A 27,999-nucleotide genomic window follows, 5' to 3' on the forward strand; every position below is an offset into this window, starting at 1 on the left:
CGTCAGACACAGCGGCGGATACAGGCGTGCTACTTGGGTAAATGACGCTTCCCATTCATGGGTTTCACACACTATATTACGCATGCTTTTTATTAGATATTGATCTTTGGAATTGCAGTCTCTTTTGGTCACATTCATTGTTTGTATTCATTTTCTTCTGTAAACAGAGTCATCATCTTGTTGGCTCATCCTTTCTTCTCATCTTCGGTCCTGGATCCCGCGGGGGAAATACGAGACAATTGAGTCTACGCCGCGTTCAGCTTTATTTGTAGCCTATTCTGAATGACGGGCGGAAGGTTCGACTTCGACGATGGAGGCACTTACTGCGGGGGGTGGGAGGATGGCAAAGCCCACGGACACGGCATCTGCACCGGACCCAAGGGCCAGGGCGAATACGCCGGGTCTTGGTCCCACGGCTTTGAGATAGTGGGGGTCTACACCTGGCCAAGTGGGAATACATATCAGGGCTATTGGTCTCAGGGGAAACGACATGGGCTCGGAGTGGAGACCAAAGGAAAGTGGCTTTACAGAGGAGAGTGGAGTCACGGTTTTAAGGGTCGCTACGGGGTTCGTCAGAGCCATAATACACCTGCCAGATATGACGGGACCTGGAGTAACGGGCTTCAGGACGGATACGGGATCGAAACCTATGGCGATGGAGGTAAGACACAGCAGCAATGGCCTGCTATGATTGAAAATGATATGTTTGTTTTTTTTTATCGCGTGCGAGTTCCTATAAACCGATATCCATTAAATGGGTCTCGATGTGTGCGCGAGGATGTCCATTCAGACATAATGGGTTGACAATGGAGACGCATTAATCCATTAATCTAAACCGAGTATCAAAAAAGGAATTTGCCAGACTACTGTTGGGGTTTGAGTTAATGTTGCGCACTAGATCTGTTGCGAGTGCCATGTTATTAATAGGCCATCCCTTAATCGCATCATACATTTATTTAGAATCATATAATTATTATTTAATAACCATTTAGATGTTAAACTGACTCCAGAGATTTTGTTCACACCACGTTACTAGCTGTTACCTCACCAGTTTAGGGGAAGTTATCTGGTTTGGTCGGTGACCAGCCACTTGCATTTTCAGCCATTGATTTCTACTCATGTGACAGTGTATTCAGGCCGAGGGCTAAGCCGCTCCTGTCACCGGCGCGATGGTACAATGCATCGATTACTAGTTTTGAATGGTCAAATCAGGGCACACTAATCACACAGACACAATCCAACTAACTATAACAGGACTATCTCAGATCCTTGTGGAAATTTCAAAATAAAAACCGGGAGAAATTCTAAGCATACCGAAATAACACCTCGCGCTCAAGAGTGTCACCCCACTGTCAGTAAAAACGGTTTATTGTTTCGAGGTTAGTCTGCCACATGGGTTGAACTGACACAATCGCAGCTGTTGACGCGTTCAGCAGGGTGTTGTAAGTGAGAACAGACCAGGTTCACACCTCCTGGTGATGTTTGATCTGGCGCGATCAATTTAGAACAGTCACAGACATATAGTCCATCAGAGGCGTGAGCAGAAAAAACACTGGTCAAACATCCGTCGTCCTGTTACCACCCAAACTCGCGGCATGCAGCATAGGGTTGGAAAGAGAGAGAAATAAGGCACCGGCCCTACATTTAGTCATTTAGCAGACGCTAAGAGCGACTTACAGTAAGTACAGGGACATTACCCCTGAAGCAAGTAGGGTGAAGTGCCTTGCCCAAGGACACAACGTCATTTTGCACAGCTGGGAATCGAACTGGCAACCTTCAGATTACTAGCTCGCCACCTGACTCCCTGTAGATAATGGGAAGTCATTGTGGAGAACATTCTTGGTCTCTTGTTTTCAGTCCTGTTTTGATCAAATTGATTTAATAACCAAATATCAACCATCTAGTGGTCTCACCACTAATAATTCATACAGTTATGAACAGGTTAAGTGAGGTCAATTTGATCTGTTGTCATGAAGTGGCCATCTGGCCTAATTGAGTGTGCTGGATACGGCAGACTGCCAGTGTGCAATCCTATAGTTTACCTTCAAACAACACCCTACAGAAACTGAGCATAAATGGCACCAAACCACAATAGAATTACTCTGAATATTTGGTTCTGTCTGAGATGTATCCACAATTCCTACTAGTCAGTCAAGGCGGGTGAACATATCTCCTGTCAGACAGAACACAGAAACAGGCTGTTCACCGAGTGACACGTATCTCTAGTCATCTTGGCATTCCCACCTTAATCACACATACAGTAGGTGACTGTGTTAGATATGCTGGCTATGCCATCCGGTGAGGATATGAAGAGATACTCTCCCACAAGGTACCCAACAGCTTCCCACAGCAGAACACGAGGATCTTGGGTTTATTGTGATCCTAACTGATAACAGGCCTTATTATTTTGGCTGTCATCACAATGACACATTCTCACTGTTTATCGGGTGTGCACCAGAGTCAACCTCAGTCGCACCCTAGATACAACACGGTGTCTGACAATTAAGGACATCTTAAAGGTGAACATTCACCTGACATGTTTGCAGATTGTTCTGTTTCTGAGCAAAGGGACCAAGGCCGTCCACAGTTGGAAGAGTTTCATTAGATCAAGGAGAGCAGATGTATTCAGGTCACTGAGACCTGGACACTGTCTGGTCTCCCTGACATCTTCTCATTGGATGCTGATAAAGACCAGAGGCCTTAAGTGGCTTCATACCACCAATGCAGGAAGCTCAGTAAGGAACTGATTTGTAACCGTAAAAATATCTCCCCCAAGACCACGTAACCACAGTCTATGTGTGTGTCATCCAGTCCTATTGCAGATGCACTGTGGGAGTCACTACTTAGAAACTGTGGGCTCTGTTGAATTTTTTTTTTGTATGATCTGTTTACAAAAAATGCCCACTTTCCTACTTCCCCTCATGGAAAATCACTGAATTGATATGTCGGATGAGGACTGGTGCCAGCTGTGTACAGACTCTTACTGAACTCAACACACCCATGTTACAGGAGATCAGATAGAGCAGGGGCAGAAGCAACAACACATTCTAGAGTGTCTAAAGAAGACTTAGCCTATTATGACGGATGTCGGCTCATCATTTCTCCTGGTCTCCCTCCCCTCCCTCCCCCTCCCCCAGGTACGTATCAGGGCCAGTGGATGGGTGGCATGCGCCACGGCTACGGCGTGCGTCAGAGCGTGCCCTACGGCATGGCCACCGTCATCCGCTCCCCTCTGCGCACCTCCCTGGCGTCCCTGCGCTCCGAGCAGAGCAACGGCACCGTGCTGCAGGACCTCTCCGCGGGGGGCGACGCTCCCAGCGGGGGGCGAGGCGGCTTCGTCCTCAACTTCCACTCGGACGGCGAGGCGGCGAGTGGGAAGAAGAAGGGCCTGTTCCGGCGAGGCTCGCTCTTCGGGAGCCTGCAGCGGCTGCGGAAGTCCGACTCTCGGACGTCCATCTCCAGCAAGCGCAGCTCGGCCCGCAGCGACGCCGCCATGAGCCGCATTAGCTCCAGCGACGCCAACTCCACCGTCTCCCTGGGCGACGGCGAGCTGCCTGACGAGGACATGCCGTCGGAGGACCACGTGGACGCCACCACCACCGAGACCTACATGGGGGAGTGGAAGAACGACAAGCGCAACGGCTTCGGCGTCAGCGAGCGCTCCAACGGGATGAAGTACGAAGGGGAGTGGGTGAACAACAAGAGGCACGGCTACGGGTGCACGGTTTTCCCCGAGGGCACCAAGGAGGAAGGAAAGTACAAAAATAACGTTTTGGTGCGTGGAATACGGAAGCAGTTGATTCCTCTTAAGAACCCCAAAACCAAAGAGAAGGTGGACCGGGCCGTGGAGGGGGCCCAGAGGGCCGCGTCCATCGCCAGGTCTAAAGTGGAAATAGCAGCTTCCAGGTAGGTCCTTGTGTGTGTGTGTGTGTGGGTGTGGGTGTGGGTGTGTGTGTGTGTGTCCGTTGGTGTTTGTCTGCCATTCTGCCTGCCTGTTTGCCTGTTTGTCTGCCTGCATGATTGCCTGCCTGTCTGTAAGCTGGTCTTAATTGCTCCATCCGCTAACCCACACTGGTGGAGGTGCTTCTCCTCCTTCAGATCCGTAGCGTCAGAACCACTGCCAGTTTCCCAAGGCCATCAGTATTATTTCCATTTGTAAGACGACTATTCCTGTGGACAATCATCCGTTTGATCCTGTGGCTAAGGTTTGATTGAAGGCACTGCCCCTACATAGCCCCATGACAAAGGCCCTAACATTGATTAATTTGGCCTCTCGGTGCTTCTGTGTGGCTCTTTATTGCCTCTTGTTTCAGCGCTGGTGTGATCAGCCTTGAAAAGGTCCCACTTCTATTCTCTGCCCATATCTTAGATGCCCCAGAGCAGGCCCACGCTTCTGCTGTGTCATATCACCATACCTGCGGCCATGCCAAGTGCATCTCGTGTGCCCTAAAACGATACCTGTCCCCCTGCCAAGCGCCGCTCCGGTGTGGCACCTGCTCTCTGACAGGTGGACTGGACGTGACCTTTCAGAAACAGACCCCTCTGTTCTCACCAGGAACCCCACTCCCAGGGTGTGCAGGGTTACTCTGTTCTGCAGGCTCGTTTGTTAGTGTTCGAGTCCTTCTGTCTTTCTTTTCTTTCTCTCTTTCTTTCTTTCTTTCTTTCACTCTTTCTTTCTTTCTTTCTTTCTTTCTCTCTCTCTCTCTCTCTCTCTCTCTCTCTCTCTCTCTCTCTCTCTCTCTCTCTCTCTCTCTCTCTCTCTCTCTTCTCTCTGTAGCTTGCAGAGGGGAATACTGTCAGCCAGACAGTGAAAAGGATTATCCACATCTGACTGAGATCCATGATCACAGCCCATCTCTTTAATATAGTAATAGCTGACCCCATGTTACCGTCTGCGTAATACTGACTCACTCACCCAAATGGGCCTAAGCCTTTTGCTATGCCCGATAGCAGTGCCATAAATTTCATATTTCCAAAAAAAAAACACAAAAAAAGGTTATTACTGTAAGATGTTTTTCGTAGCACACAGGAGAATACTGCCGTCGACTTGCCATTGAGTGTGTTCATGGAAGAGAGAGTTTTTGTGTTTGGGTGTGTTTTGAAACAGAGGCAAAGTGTTGTGATCATCTTAGGTGCTCTCACACCCCAGTGTCCAGTGATATCCTAATCCAGTGCTGTGATCAAGGACAACACTGCACTGTAACGTCCAGGCTGCCAAAACAACAGCAGTAAAGCTGACAGACCGTATCTGAGGTTGCCAGGAATGCTGTATTGAATTACCTTTCTCATGAGAGGTTCAGCTTGAAACCTTCCTTTACAACATCCAAACTCCCTTAGTTCAAGACTGAAGTATCATTTGTACGTGAACACAGAGCTAGATGATTATGGTGTAAATATTCAGGTTTACGTCTTGTTTAATGAACAGCACATTCATCTCTGGGCCAGTTGCTTGAAGCAGACCAAGCGGCACACTCGACTGCTACTCAGAAAGTCTGTTTGCTTTTTCTTACATGTAAAGGATAAAGAGTCAAGTTCCCAGGCTGTTGGTGGTGATGGGAAGTTAGCGGTTGTGTAAGTGGCATTATGCAGTGCATGGTGGTGATGTGGTGGTATTGATCTTAGGAGTCATGTGACCCAGCTTCATTGACCTGGAATGGACCCAGTGAATCCAGAGGGGCTGAGAGAAGCGGAAACCAGCTCACGGAGCAGAGAGGAGGTAGGAGGTAGGAGGTAGGACAGAGGGGAGGAGGGAGGAGGGAGGGGGAGGGGAGGAGGGAGAGAAGATAGAGGGAGGAGAGTGGAGAAATGAGGGAGAAGAGAGGAGGGAGGAGAGGGAAGGGAAGAGAGGGGGAGTGAGTACAGAAGGAGGAGAGAGGATGAAGTAGAGAGGATGGAAGAGGCAGGAGAGAGGAGACAGGAGCGATGGGATGTGAGACGAGGGAGGTGATTCATTTAGATGGGGAGCCAAGTGAATTTGCTGAGTGGGAGATTTCTAGAAATACTTAAATGGTCTGGAAGGACAGAAAGGAAGCGATGGCAGAAATAAGAGAAGTGAAGAGACTGCATCCCTGCCCCCCCGAATGCCTTCTGAAAACCAGCCTAGATGAGCCATCACATCAGTCCCTGGGGCAAAGCTGATGACCTCATGGTGTTGATCAGCCAATCAATACAGTCGAAGTGATGCAGCTATGGTCCTAACTAGTGCCTGGGCTTTCTATCAGAGAGAGAGAGAGAGAGAGAGAGAGAGAGAGAGAGAGAGAGAGAGAGAGAGAGAGAGAGAGAGAGAGAGAGAGAGAGAGAGGGGGAGAGAGGGGGAGAGAGAGAGAGATTCACTTGAGGAGTGAAACTCCTCATTCACAGTTTTTTAGATAATCTCATAAATGAATATAGTCCTCTCCTTCTCTCAGCGTAGTGATTGTACAACTGTCCAGTGTATGAATGGGAGAATGGTGTTTGCGTGTGTGTATTGTTGCGTGTGTGTGTGTGTGTGTACACTCGCCAGGGCTGTGAACTGAGATAAGTGAGTATTTGTGGCTGGCATTGCTCCAATTGAAAACCAGCCGTCCTCATAAGGTTACACCCTGTAGCCCCTGGACACACCAATACAGATACAGCAAGCACACACACACACACTTACACGCACATAAACGTCAGTCAACTTACACCCCCAGACATTCAGAGACTGAACTGTAGGCCCCCACTGTACAGCTGTATAGGCTGCAACACGCCATGCTGCTGTTAGACCATGTCAGCACAAAGCAGCGGAGTTTCAACCTCTCCATACATGACCATGTATGTGTGACCATGTGTCCCAGCAATGTGCCGTGCTCGGGGTTTCAGCAAAGTAACCAGAACCAGGACTAATCATCCAGGAAAGGGAGGATGTGATGTGGCCTTCTTAGAGGTTCACGTAAGGACAGGACAGATCCTTTTTAAATCAGGGAAATGATGTCCATCTGTGTTTGAATGGTGGGACACTTTGTCATTGAACGTGACAGTGATTAGAGACTGAGAAAAGTGAAGGCTACCATGATCGTGTGTTTTTGCCAGGGTTGGACTATGTAAAGTTGGCCCAAATTTGGTTGCCTTGTTTGACTTTCAGATCAGCTTGACATTTCGGTTGACATACAAGTAGCACACAACGTTCAATTATGTTTTCACAAATATTAAATGCAAGCTCTTCAAATAAATACACTGAAATATCAAGGCATTTAGTCGTACAATTACAATTCATTTACTGGACTAATATTATCATTTCAGCACAGAAAGACACCCTGACACTGCCTTCTGAACTGTTAGCACATTAGCCTGTATGTGTTGGCCTCAGCTGCCAGCCACCAGACTGGACCACAGACAATGTTTTGAATGGTCAGTGGAGACAGATTGCAGAGGGGAGGGGCACCTGCTTATACACACACACACACACACACACGCACACGCACACACACACAGAGATGCACACCCGCCTTTGTGTCTGCGTCCATTTCTGAGCCTACTTACAAATACTACTTACCCTTCGGTTACAAATACCCTGTCCACCCTCCTATCCAGTGTCTGCTGGTCTGGTGATGTGTCAGCACTGTTCACTGCCTAAATAAGGCAAGGCAGGACTCTGCTTATCAGCACCCGCCAGGAATATATACCCACTCCGCCACTGATACAGTAGTCAGCCATCACCACACTGGCTATCATCTCTCCTGAGTGTGTGTGTGAGTGCATGTCTGTGTGTCAGTGGATTTGAGAGAGAGAACAAATTTGACAGAGAGAAAGATTGGAAATAAGAGAGCGAGAGTGAGAAAGAGAGGATGAAAGATGAAAGAAGAATGAGCAGCAGGGGTTGTTGTTTTTTCTGTCCTGCTATCATCTTCACAGAACTCTGTGTGATAAAGGACCGAAGCACTGATTCATGGTCTTATCCTCTCCTGCTATCACCTGTATGGAGATCTGTGTGGTACAGGACCGAAGCACTGATTCATGGTCTTATCCTCTCCTGATATCACCTGTATGGAGATCTGTGTGGTACAGGACTGGACTACGGCGATCATCAACAGTGATGAACGGGGAGTGAATAAACATGCGAGCCTGACTGGAGGTCTAGTATGTGGTCTTGCATGTGTGCAGCCATAAGTGTGCAGCTCTCACTGGGTCCTGACATGCCAGCCAGATCATGTTTATCCTCTCTCTATCCATTGACCCTCACCACCATGTTTATGGCGTTGTGGAAGGGTGAGGTTACGTAAGAGTTACTGCTGACAGGTTGAGAGGGAGTTCATACACACACACATACACACACTCACACACACACACTTAAAGGGTGGACTGTGCCTTCCCTATCCATATCAGCTACAGGTATTAATGATTCCATTAGAGTAGACTGAGAAGCTATTATTAATGTTGCTGATGGTATATCCCACAGTCTCCTCTGCACACGAGCGGGCTCCTACAGCAGGGAAGAGATTCACAGCAGCGCTAGTATCCATGTCATAGAATGTCATGGTTAACTCTGTTGGGGAATAGTGTGTTGCAGCCTCCTTGTTGTTGAAACCCATCAGCGAAGATCAATAACGTTTAATATGACTGAGTGTGTGTGTTCCAGAGAATAAAGGTTCAGGCGTGAGCTGAGCACACAGGTGCCCCGGTGTTCTGGAGAGATCTGGCGCATAGCTGGTGCTATTATAAGATCTATCAGATTCTGAGGGAAGGAGAGAGCAAGGGAGAAGGACAGAGAGAGAGAGAGATGCTGGGGAGAGAGAGAGAGCAGTGTCTCCATTATCTCCTCCTACTGAAAGCGGTGGAGGTATTATTTGAAGCATAATTATTTTGGTCTCAAAAATGTGGTCGTTCTGAGATTGCTGTGTGTGGCTGCGTGTCGATCGTTAGTCTATGTCAGAAGCAGGGGAGATAGGGTTTCACTAACACACCATTACACTGCCTGGCAGAACCCGGGGGCTGGTAATGTCAGAGAATGATATTTCTGCTGCTCCGGCGATAACAGGTGAGATATGAGTTGGTTAGACAGGCTACGACAGTAAGTGTTTTGACAAAGGAAGAAACAGATGTATAGCTAGTCTGCAGTGATTAAAAATTGAACAAGCTCTTGTGCACTGCTCAAGTGCCTGCTTGGTCTCATGTCTCTGCCTTCATCTGCTTTACAAATCAGAGCTCCTGCACAGTGTTTTCCTACATTATTCAAAAGCTTGTGTGTGTGTGTGTGTGTGTGAGTGAGCCTGGATGTTCAAAATGGGTTGCCCTGGGTGAATGGGTTGCTGGAGACAGTGCAGTGAGCTAGGTGTTACATTCGCCTCTTTTCTCTGTCACTGTCACTAATGAGGCAGTGCGCTTTCATCCTCTGTTAACCGTGGACCCAAGAGACACCATGTTTACATGTCCCCCAGAGAATTGTGTGTGTGGGTGTGCGTGTGTGTTTGAGAGAGAGAGAGAGAGAGAGAGAGAGAGAGAGAGAGAGAGAGAGAGAGAGAGAGAGAGAGAGAGAGAGAGACAGAGAGATGTGTTTCCCTATAAAGACACAGAACATCATGGACAAAATCTTGCCACCCATCACAACTCTTTTGCATCGAAATGATGTTGATGTTCGACTTTGTAAGAGATATGCTGGAGGTGGGAGGAGCTTGTGCACAGCCTGCAATTAAAACGACCTCCAGCGCGGGCGGTTGCCATGGCAATGTGACCTTTACCCCCTTGTCGGATGTAGCGCCCTGTAGTCAAGTCACACACACCGTTGTGTGTGAGCGTCTGTGTGTGTTCACTTTGACATTGTTGTGTCTTAAGCATAGCCCTTTACTTAAAGCCCCTTTAGATCCTAAAAAATCTAGGGGTTTGTTTGTATTGTAAACAGGTCAGATGGACGTACTGTGTGGTCAGTGAGTGTAAGTCACTTTCTTGTAAGTCGCTTTGGATAAAAGCGTCTGCTAAATGAATACATGTAAATGTAATGTAACGTGTGTCAGGGAGTGTGTCGACGGTGTCTGTCCACGATGTGTGTTGGGTCACACATGCGCCCCACTCTCAGCTGTGGGCTCCTTCATTGGCAGCTTGGTTAACACGGGCCAGATGCCTCGGTTAAAACCGTCCGCCCAAGTGTCTCTGATGGTTTCCATGGCAACGGCTCCAGTCGTCTCGTCAGCCGTATGATAGGTTGGTTTTCCACATTAGCTGAGCAGGGGCTTGTTGAGCGAGCGAGCGAGGAGAGCTCACGCCATGTTTACTCACAGAGTGCTGTGGTCGCCAGGCGCCCCATCAACCCAAAGATCGGATGTTTGATGATTACGTCGGCTCACAGAAAAATACCTACAAGAGGAAAAACGTCAACATAGCATGGGAGGAATTGTGCAACAGGTGTGTTTGATAGCTGTTGATTAAACTATGGGAATATGAATGGTGCAAACAGACCTGCTCATCATAATGATTTATACTCACTGGTTTTCTGGTCCTCTATAGGTCTTGCCAAGCTATTACCATAGCAGTCACACTACTGTACTGCAAAGGGTGTTTGTGCATGTTTGTGTGTGTTTGTGGGTGTGTATATGTGTGTGTGTGTGTGTGTGTGTGTGTGAGAGAGAGAGAGAGAGAGAGAGAGAGAGGAGAAGGAGAGGGAGATGGAGAGAGGGAGATGGAGAGAGGGAGCTTAGTCTGTTAGGCTCGGATCACAGTAGCAAGTGAAACCTCATCCAGGTCCAAATACAAGGCCGTCTCGCTTTGTTTTTGTAAACAGAACAGTCTGAGAACATTGTCCCAGTTATCACCTGTGAAGCAGACACACTAGAAGACTGGAGCTGTCATTCCTCATCTCTCTGGAGGTCAAAGACAACATGGGAGTCAGATGGCTGAGCGGTGAGGGAGTCGGGCTAGTAATCAGAAGGTTGCCAGTTCGATTCCCGGCTGTGCCAAATGACGTTGTGTCCTTGGGCAAGGCACTTCACCCTACTTGCCTAGGGGGGAATGTCCCTGTACTTACTGTAAGTCGCTCTGGATAAGAGCGTCTGCTAAATGACTACATGTAACATGTCGTCTGTGGTCTCCACTTCTACATTCCTCTCAGCTGTTAAGTCTGCTAGGCTCCAGTGTTTGGTAATGAGTTGGGTCACAGCGCAGCCTCACGTTCCTGACAAGGAGAGAGATGTGATTCCATGTCACTCTCTCAACAAACCCTGATCGGTCACACTTACACGTACAGTACACAGAGGCGTCCTTTTACACACCCACACATGGAGGCACTCCAATGCAACTGATTTAAATCATTTAAATTTAAAACACCACTAGAGCCATTTGATTTAGTTTAGGATTATTTAAATGTGTTGGTTATTGAATATTTGATATCAAAATCCTTTCATTTCAGGACTCATTTTTGTGATGCACCACACACACACACACACGTGCACAGAGCTGCTTTGATGTGTGAGAAGACCTTCTTGCACGCTCTTATTTTATGTTTTCTAGCATTCATTTGTAAAGCGCATACTTGCTGCGAGACGATAGACTCGAGATGGAAGACTTGACTGTGTTCAGATACATATTCACACACACACACCTACTCATAGCTACGTGGTTGCGTGACTGGCATCCAGGTAAGATCTGTTCTCACACAGAGCGCTGAGTGCCTGCTCCCTGAGAGAGCCATGTCAGGAGAGATTATGTCAGTAATCCACAGAGAGATGTCGCTGCCTCAGGGTTTCCACTATTTAATCAAAGTTGATTCTCCTCAATCTTATGACAATTCCCAGAAAGAAAAGCATCTGTCTCTGTAAATCTGTTTCTACCTGGACGCTGCTGTTTGCACATAGTCTTTTGATCTGGGAGAGCCAACGGGCGATGCTCTGGCGGTGGGCTGTGTGTCTGGGCCTGTTGTGTTCATGCTGTCAACTCAGCTATTCAGGTAGAATATCACTGAGGTAAAGATACATATTATTAAAACAACTAACGAAACCAACGAAATAAAACATGCACATAATAGTCATTCAGTAAAGTCAGATTGGCAACTAGCAAAGGTATTGTGAATGCTAGGTAGTGCAGCACCCCCCACCCCTCCCCCCTCCACATCTTCACCGCCTCCCCCCCCCCCTAATATTCCTACCCTGCCCTCGTTCTTTTATCAGACCAACCTGTTTATTAGCAGACATGCATTGTTTCCCCTCTGCCTTTCTCTTCAACCTTGTCCTTTTCCTCTCATCCTTTGCTCCACGGTGGGTCTGTTCTCCCTTTCTAGGATGTCTGGATGTTCACTGTGGACTTATCACTCCACAACAGAGCCTTGTCCTTTCAAACCTGGACACCTGCCTTGGTCACTAGCTAAAGTTCACATCATTTGGGTCATGATTATGACGTTGAAGGATTTATGCAATAAACCCTTTATCCAATCTTTATGTTTTGTGCCTTGCATATGATTTCCGCATACTAGTCAGCCGTTTATAAAGTGGCATCACATTCAACAGTATTGTTAAAATACATACATGTCCTAAAATGACCAGTGACACTGTTCTAGAGTTATAGAGTACAGCCCTGTCTTTAAACCAAGACCAAGCCTGATTTCTCCTAATACCAGCAATAGCTCCCTACCCCATTAAAAGATTAATGTGCTCTTGTCATCATCACAGACTCCCTGGTAATTCTAACCCTGATCCAGTGCAAGAATAATTCCAAATCATTTGAGTGTCAGGTTCTGCTAACCACTAAGAGTGTTAGTCATGGTTAAGTAATCCAGAATTAACACCAGTTAGTAATTCAATACCAGGCCTAGGGGCTGAAGAGGTATGTGCAAGCTAAGTGCTAATTTGTGCAGACGTAATCTGGCTGCTCCTTTGAACCCTGTGATTGAGTGTGAAACTAAAAGACAACACCTGGACGTTTGTTCTGTGTTTCGACCAGATGCACAATGCTTGGCACTGGAGCTTGTAAAACAGTTCACAGCAACTTAAGTAGGTATGTCCAATGTCCATGATAATTGGTGCACACAGTACAGCACTAACAGGGTTTTGTAGATATAGTATAATGGTAAATGTAAACTCTCACATGTTGTTTTTGTGACGTTTGCGGGGAGATTTTTATTACCAAAGGCATCAAATCTCAGCCCCATGTGTAGCAGTAGCTCTGGCTGTCAACTGATCCAGCTCAGCATCTCTGTGGAGTAGGTTTGGTGGCTGAAAACTTTGGGGGACAGGGGTATGTGTGTGTGTGTGTGTGTGTGGGGGGGGGGGGGGGATATGGACTGTATGGACTCGCAGTGAAGGTCAGGGTCAAGGTTTCAAGTTTGTGTTTCAGGTCTGTATCTTATCTCATTGTGAACCAGAGTACCAGAGTACATTCCATCTCCCTGGACTGCTGGGGTGAGTGATGAGAAGACAGGGGGAGAGGAGATATGGGTGGGGGTAATGGAGGGGGAGTCGGGGGGGGGGGGGCAGGCAAACTGTGTCAGCATATGTGAGAGAGATTCCTCAAATAGGCCACCAACCGAGGAACGATGGGGGCAGTACACACACACACGCACACTTCTGCAGGAGACAAGGCTACTGCGAGCCCAAAAAGAGAGCGCATCTCGTCACATGCAGGGTCTGAAATGTAACCCTACAGTAAAATTAGAGGGGCTGAGTTGCATACCTCAGCAGGTTTACATTCCCCCGAGTCTTTAGGGGCAGGCACTAAGACACTGACTGTATCCCCATGAGAGAGAGAGAGAGAGAGAGAGAGAGAGAGAGAGAGAGATTCACTTGAGGAGTGAAACTCCTCATTCACAGTTTTAGCACACTTGAACAGATTTCTTTTATTATTAATATCTCACTGATATTTCACAACTATAGTATATTCACATTGGGACATGTGTGACCGTTATGGCGAATGCGGTGTCTCCTCTCTAAGTGGGGACTAGATTTCTCTGTCTGTCTGAGAGCGTGACACTGGGAAGTGTGAGGTGATTTTCACTGGCGTCTCACTGCACCCCACCCCTCGCACCCCCCCATTCCCCCCACACACACCCTGCCTTTCCTGCCATACGTTTCTGTCCAACATTTCGATCCCTCTCCCATGTCCATCACCTCCTTCACCAGACGGCCTGTCTGGAACCGCCCCAGACACTTCCTCTGCAAGGCCTTGACTTTCCCTCTCATATATATGGACCTGCAAAGCCCTGCCAGGGACACCCACGTAAAGCACATGGTCGCAAATATACCACATGGCTGGTCGTTCATTTCACTTCAAAATAGATCGCTTTTGCATGTGTTTGCATTTGTTGGCCTATGTCTGTTTCAGAAGGATTGTGTGTCTGCGTGTGTGTGTGCGTGCCTGTGTGTGTGTGTGCGTGTGTCCTGTTGTGGCCTCGGCGTGTCCAGTGGTGTGTGAGTGTGTCCTTTGTCCCAGGGCGCAAGCTTATTTCTGGAGAGGAAGCCGTCAGGCTGTACCCTGGCATATGGCTCCTCATACATTTTAATGCATGTCTGTCCCTGGGTGTCATTAAAACAAGACTCCTCACTGTCCAAGGGCGGAAGAGAAGTCAAGAATAGAGCCATTTGTGTCGGGTGGTACTGTGACTGGGTGTGGGGGCATTAAAAGAAGGAGAGAGAGAAAGAGAGAGAGAGAGACAGAGAGATAAAGGGAAAGATGGCATTGATTGAGAAAGAGAGGCAAAGCAATGGACGGATACAGAGAGAAATGAACGAGGTTGAGTTGGGCCTCAGATCGCTCTGCGGTACAAGCAGCATCTGCACCAGTCGTAGCCAAGGGTGACTCGGGGATTTCACATGTCTCTGGTTGTATTCTGCCGAGTCATGCCTGGTTCTGTTGCACTGTGTTGAGTGACTGTGTTGTGACTCTCTTGCCGTGGGAGTGGTGTCTGTGAAATCCCTGAGGAAGACTAATCCACAGTTTTTCATGGCGTTTATCGTGTGCCTTTCATGTCATGTTGCGTCATTACTGTAGGTCTTCCGGAATGCGGATAGATAAGGCAAAAACCTTCTGTGCCTAATGCGTACCCTGTCCTTAGCTAGCCAAGGATGCTATGTGTGTGTGTGTGTGTGCTTGTGTATGTGTGTGCTAATGTGTGTGTGTGTGTGTGTGTTTGGAATCTCACTGGGGTTTTCAAGGGATTTGTTTAGCAGGTCAGCCCGCAGTGTCTGTCTGTAAACGGCCATCTCGCCATGGTGTGCTCCTGTAATGCCTCTCAGTGCTAATGCTAAGCCCACCATGATCCCAAAACTCATTACGCCTGTTTCGACTTTAGCCCTATGTTGTTTGATACGACATCGTCCATTTCCCCCACGTGCCTTAGCCTTGTGCTGTACTGAATCACCCATGCCTTACCAAGTATTTACTTTATGGTATTTACTCGTAAGGTCTCAGGACATTTCTGAATACCTGTGGTTTTGTCATGGATGGATGTCAGTGTGCGTGCCTGTGTGAGTGTGTGTGTACTGCCTGTGCCCGTATCTGTTGTGTGTGTGTGTGTGTGTGTGAGTGTGTGTGTACTGCCTGTGCCCGTATCTATTGTGTGTGTGTGAGTGTGTGTGTACTGTCTGTGCCCGTGTCTGTTGTGTGAGTGTGTGTGGGTCGCTCCCTGGGCTGGTGGGTAGCTCCCTGGGCTGGTGGGTCACTCCCTGGGCTGGTGGGTAGCTCCCTGGGGTGGTGGGTCGCTCCCTGGGCTGGTGGGTAGCTCCCTGGGCTGGTGGGTAGCTCCCTGGGCTGGTGGGTAGCTCCCTGGGCTGGTGGGTCGCTCCCTGGGCTGGTGGGTAGCTCCCTGGGGTGGTGGGTCGCTCCCTGGGCTGGTGGGTAGCTCCCTGGGGTGGTGGGTCGCTCCCTGGGCTGGTGGGTAGCTCCCTGGGGTGGTGGGTCGCTCCCTGGGCTGGTGGGTAGCTCCCTGGGGTGGTGGGTAGCTCCCTGGGCTGGTGGGTCACTCCCTGGGCTGGTGGGTAGCTCCCTGGGCTGGTGGGTCGCTCCCTGGGCTGGTGGGTCGCTCCCTGGGCTCGCCTCCTTTTGGGAAAGTAGGATTTGGATTTGAGATAGCAGCAGCAGAGGGCTCAGAGTGCTGGGTTGTCCCTCACAGGGAGGGACAGAGATACAGCAGAGAGACGGAACGAGAGGGGGGCGGGGTTATAGAGGGAGAGATGAGCAGGCGAAGAATGGTCCTGGGTTGTCTTAGATTCAGAGGTACAAACTGATGCAGTCAAAGTGCATTGTCCTTAAAGAGTGTAATGAGTGTGTGTTTGTGTGTGTGTGTGTCATTGCTGTTCCAGCTGACAGGTTGTCCCTGTGTGTGTGTCTCCAGGACTGCTCATGCCAGGACAAAAAGCGAGGCAGCAGACCAGGCCGCTCTCTCTGCCTGCCAGGATTCCGACATCGCCAGGGCTGTTGCTAGGGAGCTCTCCCCCAACTTCCACCAACCAGGTAACTGTTCTGCTGCTCTAGTAACTGCTCAACCAGTCACGTGAGTTTCTTTGTGGACAAACTAACATGAGTAAGTCAACTACCGGCCACAGACACTGACAACCCCCACCTCTATCAGTACAAATAAACGTTATGTCTTCATAGAACTCTCATTATTAGAACATAACCTAAAACACCTCTTAGTGTTAAGGAGAGTGCAGAGAGTCAAAATCACCACAAAATGAGCACCCAATTTCAGCTCCAGGTCAGGTGTAATGAACACCAGAAATCTGACCCCAATGGAACAATCTTAATAGGATTTACTCCTGTACCTTAGTGCCTCTGTTTACTGACTGGTTTCTTCTTCCTTCCTACATACACTGCCAACACGCCCCAAATGCAGCCTGCAGGTGTGCTGGTTTTGGGCAGCAGGTGTTATATTTCACAAGCCTATAAGACCTGGAAACAAGTCACTGGGGAGGAAGCATGTCAGATGCTGGGTCTTAGATGTTAAAATTGTAGTTAAATGTAGGTATTTTTCTGCGAATGTTTTTAACACTGCGGATAAGTGTAAGTGGAATTATATTATTTCATAATACTGATCCAAAATGCTCAAGCAAGTGTTAAGATCATTTTTACTTGGTGTCAAAATCCAGCTCACTCAATGGCATATTATATGACACTATAATTTCCTTAAATACAGAGATCTAGCTGTTAAACTTGTTTGATACTTTACTTTAGAACACAAACATATAGTGCATTTTGACGCACGTCTAACCAACAAGTGTGTTGGACCCCGACAAGTAGACAAGCATTAATGTCAAGCAGACGGATAAATCCAGACTAGATTCTGCATCGCCTCCAAATTTAAGGGCTACACTTATAGTTTGTGCCACTTTACAAATCAGTGACGGCTTAAAGTACTGTAATTTGTCTGTCAATCGTGGGGTACAAAATACTATTCGCATTATATGACAGTTCTATCTGATGGTCCCTTGCATTTCTATGTCAGGAGATTCATCTTTGGTGCTGTTCTGTGAATGCTGTGTAATGATTTTGTCCCATGCCGAAAGGCCTGGGCTTGGCCCTCCTAAGGCATGTCATCTAAAACCATTGAGGAGGCTTTCTAAGACCACAATGAACGACTGTGTCTGCGGCTCGACAAAAAACAGAGCCTGTATGGCCGAAGCAGAATATTGGGACAGTTTCATGGACAGAAAACCACTGTTCTCTTAGTATCACAGGCTAGGCCAAGTGAGCTTCTAGATTACATTTTCGAACCATACATTTCTGTCTGTTTTAGATATAGTTTCACACAGAATACATGCAGTTTTTATAGGGACCTTGAGGTAACAAAGACAGAATGTCATCCTATACAGTAGCACCAAAGGGCTTGACTAAACTCTATTTGTACCTTTACTAGGGAAGATGAGTTTTACAAGCAAATGCCTGAACACTATACTATATAAATTGTCTGGATGAGGTTTCCTGGGGTGTGAAGGAGATTGGTGTTGATGAGGAGAGACAGGGAAGTGTGACTTCAACACATAGTAGTTCAACAAATGAGACATCATCTCTTAGCGATGGGGGAAAAACAGGATACGCAGTTGATGCATAAAAACAGTGCAGTCAATGGTTTCCCTCTCGATCTCCCCCTGACCATCCATCCCTTGACCCGCAGTTCCATCACCTCCCTGAACTGTGCATTGCGTCCCCCTGAGCCTGTGGTGTATATTTAGTCCTCAGCTAGCTAGCCTAGCATGGCCCACTGCCAATACATGCCATAAAATAGTGGGTGACTAATAGATTGACAATGGAAGCCATTCAAGCATGTCCCTTAACGCAGGCTGAGAGACCCCCAGCTGGGGACGCCAGGCTGGGGTCTGTCCGCTTGTTTGTGTTGTGGAAAAAGGCAGTCATGCTTGGAAGCTTGGCAAGCCCCTGCAGGTTGACTCACCACAGAGAGAGTGTCCTTGTCTTCTAAGTCAGATCATGAATGAAAGGGCAGCTGTGTCATCACACTGGGCAGCGCAGGACAGCATGTGAGACGTGGCTGCAGGTCGGACACACCGTGCCAAACGTGGCACCTTGCCTTGAATAAAGGGACCTCGTTCTTGTTAGACTAAGAGGGGAACTGTTATTCACGATTACCTGAGGTTTTCTGTATGGGTCCTCTAATGAGTGTACTTCTATATTGTCAGCGCTGGTTACCAGAGGAGGTATAGGTTGTGTATTAGAATCCGAGTGTACAGTACCCTAGTTTTAGGTGTTTGGTTGGTCATCTGTTCTAGTTTGGCAGGTCATATCGTGTTTGGTGTAAATGAGGTCCCCTATTTACAGTTTGACCCATTTTTGCTCTTAAGAAAAATACAAAATACTAGGAACTGAACTGTAGGAGGAGTACAGACTACCCTTAAAGGAAACCTTCCCTGGATTCTTCACTAACGATAACCTACATTTTACTGCTTTTAATATCATGAATGTATGTAAACTCCAGGTATATTTACTATTTCGTCATATATCCTTTCACAAATATTTGAAACATTAATTTGACTCCAGTTTAATCCCAAATGATTCCTTGTGGTCTACATCCAAACTCTGAACATTCTCACTTCCCTTAGAATAACTCTCCAAAGAAAACACAGGTCCACAACCCTTGTCATTTGTAAATGACATTTCAGACTCATGGCAGATTATCGCCCAAGTTCGACATGAGCATCCCAAAAGTGAAGAGGGGGTCACTAGGAAAACACCCTGACCTTTCTGATTGGTTCGCACACAGCCCCCTGGAAGGGGGGTAGTGGAGGTGGTCCGGGACTGGTTTATGGAGTGACGTTAATTGGGTTATATTTGGAGTCGATGTGTGCTCACTGGGGCCTAATGGAGACATTGCTGGAATCCCAGTGCACTGAGGGCCGATATAGCTCCTCTCTCTGCCCCCCTCTCTCTGCCCCCCCTCTCTCTGCCCCCGCTCTTTCTGCCCCCCTCTCTCTGCCCCCCTCTCTCTACCCCCCCTCTCTCTGCCCCCCCTCTTTCTGCCCCCCTCTCTCTGCCCCCCTCTCTCTGCCCCCCCTCTCTCTGCCCCCCTCTCTCTGCCCCCCTCTCTCTGCCCCCCCTCTCTCTGCCCCCCTCTCTCTGCCCCCCTCTCGCTGTACCCTCTCTGGGGCTGACGCAGAGCAGCTGTTCCTTCCTTCAGCCAGTACCCATGAAAGGGAGGGAGGAGGAGGGGGGGGGGGGGTTGAAATGCACTTCCAGTCCGCCCATTTTGACCTAGTCAAGGTACACTCATGGTCAGGTGGCCTCATAAACACGGACAGGTCAGAGGGGTCACACTCAGCCATACATCACACACACAGGGTCGATAGGTCACCAGTCTACAGACGAGACCAGCTGCTGGTGTATATTCAGACATTCTGGTCGCATTTTAGATAGGTCTGTTTAGAATCAAGTGCATGCAATATTATTGGGTCAGAGGTTATGAGATTCAATGTAAAATAGTTATCAGAAAGTTGTATGGGGATTTATGCAACAGGTAAGATGTGTCCTGCCCTGTTGTTTATGATTGTCTTGCTTCTTATAGCTGATGCTAGAAATCCAGGACAGCCAATCAGAAAGACCTCATTAACCCTTCCTGCTCTCCATGTTTCTTCAGATGTCCCTGTATGCGAGACCAACTCCAGTCTCCTCTCCATCTGTTTGTTGAAAACAAAGGAGAAGTGGAACAATGACCAAGCTAAACAAGTGTGATGATTAGAGGGGCCAGAATAATCTGCATTGGAAGCATGGTACATTGTTAATTGTACGTGTGCATGTACTGTGTGAATGTGTGAAAGAGTTTATGCGTGTGTAATCTGCCAGACAATGACAGCTCCCTCATCTGCCGGCGCACAAAGGAAAGAAAAGACCTCGCTAGATGAAACTAATTGAGTTCTGCATCTCAATTGCGACAAACATAGAAATAAACAAGAGAGAAAGAGGTACAAAATTACGGCTGTATTAACAGGCCATTTAATAGCTCACACTAAACCAAAAGCATGTATCTACACAAACACGTTGAAAGCAAACTAAACTGTAAGATTCTTGATACAGTATATAGCTTGTGTACAATCTGAAACTAGTAACAGTTTCTTGCGTGTACATGGTCCTGGTAACAATGAGGAAACATAATGTAAAGCCTGGTAGTGACCCAGCACTGTGACTCATATAACATCCGCAGCCTTGGGTCCTACTGTGTCTGTTCGCTGATTGTCACTTGCTATATTTCAAGCATGGTGAAGATGGTACAAATGTTTCTCCTCGCGCCGGCCCCTGCTCACCGCCAGGAGATGGTCTGCGTTATTCCGCTCTGACGACTTGATGTTCGCACGCTGTGCCTCTTGTCTAAATGTACGCGAGGGCGGCCAATGAGGTAGCCCCAGCCTGCTTCACAAAGGCAACAGATGGGATGGCGTACTGTACCCCCTCCTTCATGCTCCTCCTCTCTCTCTTCCTCCCCCCTGAACTCTCATGTGTAAAACACCTCCAGTCACATGCCCTGTTTGGGTCCCGCTTGTTCGTTCCTCTTAGATTGAGGTCATCAGGGGTGACAAAGGCACTGGGTGTGCTATACATGGACAAACCATCGCCAGGCCTTTTGTGTCCTGACTGTGTGTGTGTGTGTGTGTGTGTGTGTGTGTGTGTGTGTGTGTGTGTGTGTGTGTGTTGGTGTGTGCTTGGGTGTGTGTTTTTGTGTGCTTGTGTTTGGCTAGGCCTCCACTGGAGTGGAAATGTGCTCCGGATTAGCTTGAACGTAGCTAGCATCCATAGCTGAAACAAAAGCTTGTCCTATAATAATGCCATAGAGATGATCAAGGGAACAGATAAAGACAGGAAGCAGAGAGAGGCAGCATGAGAGAGGCAGCATGAGGTTGGACTGTGTCAGATGCAAAAGTGCTCAAACTGGACAAATAAAATAAGCCTTTAGAGTGGATCCTCTATTAGACATAGGATTGTACTCTACGTCGGCAGGGCAGCAGAAAGATAGATTACCAGTATCTTTTCCTACTTGAAGGAATCCTTCTTTGGTAGCAGAGATTGATCACAGCTCAGATAAAGATGTGCAGGGGCCATCTGGGGGGGGGGGGGGGGGTTGGCTCTAGAACACATTCCAAGTGACTAATCACCATTGTTTGGCACTGCAAATGACTGTAGTTATAGCCTGTACCATAGCAACTAGGTATTGTACAGCACCAGGTTGAAAGCAAATATGTCGATTCAGACTCACTCACCAGTGCTTCCACATGTAAGTTAAAACCATGTTGAAAATAAGACAGTGCACAATGGACTACATTGTTATAGGTGACTCTGAAATGATGAGACAATAATTTGTATATCAAAAAGCTGTGTCTGTGGCTTTTAAAATGGCTGTCGGTGCAAAGTCTCTGACTGTTTGCCAATACTGCAGTTATCTCTCTCTCCCTCCCCCTCTCTCTATCTCTTTCTCTTTCTCTATGCAGTCTGATGGTACTGGTAATGCCGAGAAATATCCAGAAAATGCTGCCTTGAACCCCTCAAAGACTCTGTCTCCGAACAGAAAGTGCATGGAACTGCCCATGAAGCCAACCCTCTTATCGAGTTATGGTGTGAAATTAAACTCACCAGATATTTTAATCCCTGTGGATGTTCGAAAGGCCCCTGTCTCTTTGTAGTGGGTCTTACTGGGGCTGTCGCTGTTATGAAATGAATTAGGAATGTCCCGCAGAGGGAAAATTATTTTGGTTTAAGTGATATTGAGTCGTCGGATTTGCTGGTGGGAGAGTTTTAGCAGACCTCAGCCTGTGTGTACTGTTCTACTTCACAGGCTTCTCCTTCCTAAAGGGTGAGGGTCATCATCAATTAATCTCTGATTCTTAGAGATGGATCTTCCCATGGAATGAAGGCCGCAAAACGTGAACGGTGCTTCCAACATGTTGACATCCAAAAATAACACACAGAAGGGGTCAGGTAGCTGAGCGGTTAGGGTATCGGGCTACTAATCAGAAGGTTGCCGGTTCCACTTGCTATATTTCAAGCATGGTTTCAAGCCGGTTTGATTCCTGGCCGTGCCAAATGACGTTGTGGGCAAGGCACTTCACGTCTTGCCTCAGGGGAATGTCCCTCTACTTACTGTAAGTCGCTCTGGATAAGAGCGTCTGATAAATGACTAAATGTAATGTAAATGGAAGCTTCTCATGGCCCTTATACTACAGCCCATCTCTTGCAAAGCTCCACCAGGCAAGATAGGCCACTCTAATGAGAGACAGAATACAAAAGTCGAATATTTTTTTTTACGAGTCAAACATTTATCCACAGAAGCATAAACCTGTGAAATGAAAATAAAAACTAAAATAAACACTTTTCCTGGTTATCTCTAGACCTCTGGCTAAATAATGTTACAGAGAATAGGACAGATCAGCATTGCTACGAAAGGAAACACATTTTGTGTTTCCTGTCGTGCAGCGTTGCAAGAAAATGGTATGTCAATGGTGGCTGCACCTCCATGTCAAGTCCTTGTATCCGTAGGGATGGCCATCTTGATGCTGAAGATGAGTGTATATCAGCACACTGTATTCAATGTGCAGAAAGATGTGACGAGAGGTCTTTCCTGTGAGACAGAGGCTGGTGAAAGGAGAGAAGGACTACCGTGGGGCCGTGAAGACGTGCCTGCAGACGCCTCCCCGGCCTGGCTGGAGTCTGTGACTCTACATTAATGACACGCTCGTCCTCTCTCTCCTCGTCCTGTTTTCCTCTCTCTATTTCAATTTCTCTCTTTGATCTCCACTTGGTTCGCTGCACTTGCATCTTGCCCCAGGGATGTGCTTATTAGGGTGCGATGCTGCAGATAGGAGATGAAATGGAATAATTAGAGTAAACCCTGTTGGGGACTTAATGATTTCTGCGCTGTGATCTATTGATGTGTGTGTTAAATATGTCTATATATAAGCCTTTCTGTAGTCTTTCTTCACATTTACAAAGCCACCGGTGCTTGTAAATCCATTCATTTTACCTTTATTGAATGGGGTTACTGTGGTTTGACATGTAATTTTACGTGTTATTTACTCATTAGTTGAGGCTGTTTTGGATTTCCCATGAACAGTACTACAATGCCAACAGAAGATATTCCAAAACCTTTTATTTCAGGCAGTAGAAGTCAATAGCAGATAGCTCTGCCCTTCTAATCTGGGTTCTTGGGCAGTGCTTGTGTTGGAGATTACAACATGAGTTGGCATTCTTTCAAGGATTAGTGATCTCTTATGTCATCCTACATCCCAAACTGGGCTAATGCAATGTCTGTATGTGCACTTTTGTTTGTGTATGGAGGTATTTTATGGGTAGTGGTTTATTTGTTTGTTGTACACTGGAGTGAATGTGCTTGTGTATGTTCAAGCATACATTTATTCAGAAAACAATGGGATTCTTAGTAGCAGGGTCTTAATGATAACAAACAAAATATATTGTGAAAATTGCAAGATCAGAGTTTCTACAGAGGTAGAAACTAGTCACCTGACTGACTGACACTGACGAAAACATGAACCATGATGAGTGACAGCACAGAACCACAAGGCTGAGCAAGGAGAAGAACCAAGAGGAGGAAGAACCCTACAAACCAACACACCTGGGAGTGTCCGTTTGGGTTAAACGTGTGTGTGCATATGTGTATTGATGTTAATAGTAGTCCTCTCCCTCCTCCACCCCTCTACTGTGCAGGTCCTGACTATATCAAGCAGCAGTTCATGGACCCTGTAGAGATCACGGAGGCCCCTGTGGAGAAGGAGAACTCCCCCTCGAAATCGCCCCCCTCCTACGGCAAAGGCACCCCCCCAGCCGCCAGCCCAGGCCCCACCCCTCCCCCCTCGCCCCACTCCAAAAAAAAAGCGCAGCTCGCCAACAGCACCAGCAGCCGCAAATCCAGCAAAGAGGAAAAGCCAGGGCGCAAGACCAGCAAAGAGGAGAAAGTCACCCGCAAGACCAGCAAGGACGAGCGTCCAAGCAGGAAGGTCAGTAAAGATGAGAGGGCATCCGCTGTGGAGCCCCCTAAACCCCCCCCACCCCAGGCTGCCCCGGCCAGGCAGGAGGAGGCCCCTCCGAAGCCCCCAAAGGCCCCAGAGTCCACCCCCGCTCTGGCACCCCCTCTCCAGGCCCAGGCGGTAGTGTCGAGCCCAGCGAATGGACAGCTCCACACCCAATACCACAGCTACTACGTCAAGGCCCCTACAAAGGGTCCTCCACCCCCAGACCTAGAGGAGGGGGAGGATGAAGATCTCAGTCAGGTCGCCATGGCACGCATGGCTCCGCAACCCCCCAAGTCCTACGGAGCCTCCACCTTCAAGCCCACACCCAACAGTAAGAGTGAACCCAAACTCAGGAAGCAGGATTCCCTAAAGCCAAAGAGCCTCGCAGAGACGAAGAAAGCCAGCATGGACATTGCAGATGCTATAGAGGTGGAAGCCGTAAGTACTGGCAAACAGTCTGAACAAGTGGAAAATATTGTTGAAAGATATCGTGATAGCATCTCTATTATATGACAATATTATGTCTTGCAGGGTCCTAACTCAATCCTGGTTGCCATGGTTATGCTTTTGAATATTGGCTTAGCAATCATATTTGTCCACTTCCTGACATGATCACCTGTTTCTCAGGTAAGCAAAGTTGACCTCATTACTTCCTGACTGTGTACTTCTGAATCATGTTTACTGCTATTCATAGGACATGCTGGCTTTAAATGGACTTGCCTGTGAATCATTCAGCTTCTTCTATACCTGTCTGTTAAAATGAAACTGTTTTGACTCCTTAGAGAAGCCATGTCAACTGGTTCAGCTGCATCGCCAGCCTTTGAAAAATCCAAACGGCGCCGGCCAACACAGGGAGGCATTCGAAGGTGCTCGGGAATCAGCGTGGCACAGGAACTGTGAGGGAACCAATCACCAGTCACCCTGTCACAGGCCGAACACAGCCCGGTGTCCCCCTGTTTAACACTTTCTTCGGTTCCCGTGAGAGCTGGAGGGAACTGTTGTGTCTAGGGAGTAAAAAATTGTTTAAAACACACACGCCACACATATATAAACATACACACATTTGAGAAGTAATTGAAACCCACATCACGTGTGCTGCCCCCCCAGCAGGGAGCCAAGGCTTACTTAGCCACTCCCCCTGCCGTCGCGGTCCCAGCAGGACTGACTTTACTGGAAGAGTGTGTAGATGCACTTTTAGTTGACAGGATGGAACAGCTGCCTTACTATTTTACCACCCGACGTTTTCATAGGAAGATGTGAGCGTGGGGGCCAGAGGACTGTGTTGTTGTAGGTAAAGCATTTTAGATGTTGGGATGGCCCTACGTTCATGCATGCAACCCTCAATACAGGAAACTGGATACGGCCAACGCTGGCGGTCAGTGCTAGCCCGGTCACTTGCCAGTCTTACTCTGTTACCCCTTCCACCATGCAACGTTTTCAAGCTCCTCCCACCATTACCCAGGAGCCACTGCTTCTACATGCTCCCTGTGCATGTTTGAACAACATTTTTGTTGTGTTTTTCATAGTTTTTTTTGTTTGTTTGTTTATTTGTTGTTGTTCATTGAATGTTGGTTACCTGCAGTCATAGACCACTTGTTGAGAAAGAAAAAGCCTTGCTTGGAACTAAATCCATATTGATCAAGTGAGGATCAGTTGAAGATTACCCATCTTTTCCCATGTATTTTGGAAGTCTAAAAACAAGTTTGAAGGATTTAAGAGTTTAATGCTTATTTTATGTGCAATATTTGTATTTTTTGTCAGAGGAATTATATATTTTGCCAAAAGAAATAATTTAACTAACTCCTATTATGTTAATTTCTACACATTCAGCAGGTAGGAATGCTCTCATTTAAAATAACTGGATTGGGTCAATTGAACTGTTCACAGTGTTACTTGGTACAGTTGTAAGGACAATGACATGGTAACCGGCCTTAGCTATAGTAGCTCTTTGTGACTGATGTATGAAAAGTCTTATGGAAATGTTATTTATTTAATAAAAATTTAAATATTTTGTTGGTATTGCAACACAAACTATATTATTGTGCATGGGATTTTTAGCATAATTACTTTCATTATTCTTCTCTGCTTCCAATGTTATACCAAGTAAGCTGTGAAGAGCCATTGATGCAGTTGTCCAGGTTTAGTTCAAACACCTGCTTTATGAAACATTTGGAGTCTGCTTGAGTCTGGGGCTTGGGAACACTGGATTGGATGAAAGAATTTGTTCAGGTTGAATCTGTGGTGATGTGGTTAAGAGTGATGCCTTTAAGTCTGCACTGCTGTTTACCTCAGAAGATGATGAAGAAGAGGGGGGAGGAAGGAACCTCAAACAATCAAATCCTCGTCTTAATTTTGTTGTGTGAGGAACTGTAATGACTGTTTCAATTATCAAAAACATTGTTTTTAAATGTGCAACTTCATTGTAACTGTTTGTGGACTTTGTTGCAGTTACAGCATGAATTTATTTAATTTGAATGTGGATTAATATGAATAACATTTTCTGTTAGCACTTCGAAGGTTAATTATTTATTCATTATACTGTTCATAGGTATATTGTTTCAGATATTAGTCTTCACTAAAAAGGGCTTGAAAATTTGTTAGATTTGCTTTTTATGCAATTCTGTTTTGAGATGTGATTCTTGACTAGTAGATTATTCGGCGCATTACTTTTGGAGACTGCTTCACCGGGCAATGTTGTTGAATTTCTTCCACAATTATTTGTGCTATCTGCTGCAAAAGAAGATGTTTATGATGAAGAACCATTGGAAGAAAACTATCCCAATTATTTTCTGTTCATTTTTACTTGGCAACATTTAAGGCAACTTTAAATTGTGTAGTACAAGTTCCAGACTGTGATGTTTGATGTCTGTGATGTCAAGGTAATGCAGTTAGCTTTATTTGGCAGCAAAACATTTTACTTTATTATAACCTTTTTCATCGGAAATCTGTTGTCCACACCCTCCTTCTTAACCTCTTCCCTCTTTTTTCAGCAAGCTGAAAGGTGACCTACTGAACAATCTCAAACAGGCAGCATGAGGGATATTTTTGGGAAATGCAACGTTGCATGTTGATAACATTTATATATAGATTATATACTATTTGTAAGGATTTTTACAGAGCACAATCCAGAATCTGGTATAAGTTGGTATTTTTCTAACAATTTGCACAGTTGTATTTTAACAATGGGTATAACTTGTTTGTAATTGGTAATGTAATGCACATATGGTAACATTTGACAGTTCAGAATATTGGTTGTAATCTGTGTACCATTTGGAATGTGAGTGGCAGATATACTTGTTTGGCTAATTTACAAAAAGCGAGGAACTGTGTGAGACTTTTGATATCTCAAAGTTCATGTTACCCCATTGATTTGTGCGAAGTCTTTGGAGATGTATTTCTGTGTATAACAATAAAGACGTTATGCCTTGTACACCAAACTTTTAGTTGTTCTACTTTTCTATGCTATAGATATTCTTCCATCTTTTTAAAATCTGTTTCTCACATAGAGCAGATGCCAGGATAATTGTTTTGTTTACTGCTCAACTGAGTGAGATTATCAAATACACTTCCATTTCCTGCTGTACATATCCCTCCATATCAAATG

At 46.7% G+C, this 27,999-nt stretch overlaps 1 protein-coding gene across 1 annotated transcript; it reads left to right on the forward strand.

Moving 5' to 3' along the window:
• On the forward strand, positions 1 to 27,832 carry jph1a (junctophilin 1a). The gene is made up of 7 exons (XM_067252008.1): positions 1 to 37; positions 168 to 661; positions 3,138 to 3,906; positions 16,268 to 16,386; positions 24,091 to 24,833; positions 24,927 to 25,022; positions 25,178 to 27,832. The coding sequence occupies exons 2-6, from the start codon at positions 283 to 285 to the stop codon at positions 25,005 to 25,007; spliced, it is 2,091 nt and encodes a 696-aa protein (XP_067108109.1). The 5' UTR covers positions 1 to 37; positions 168 to 282; the 3' UTR covers positions 25,008 to 25,022; positions 25,178 to 27,832.
• The last annotated feature ends 167 nt before the right edge of the window (positions 27,833 to 27,999 follow it).

Source organism: Osmerus mordax, chromosome 15 (genome assembly GCF_038355195.1).
Source record: "Osmerus mordax isolate fOsmMor3 chromosome 15, fOsmMor3.pri, whole genome shotgun sequence".
NCBI classification, from domain to species: Eukaryota; Metazoa; Chordata; class Actinopteri; order Osmeriformes; family Osmeridae; genus Osmerus; species Osmerus mordax.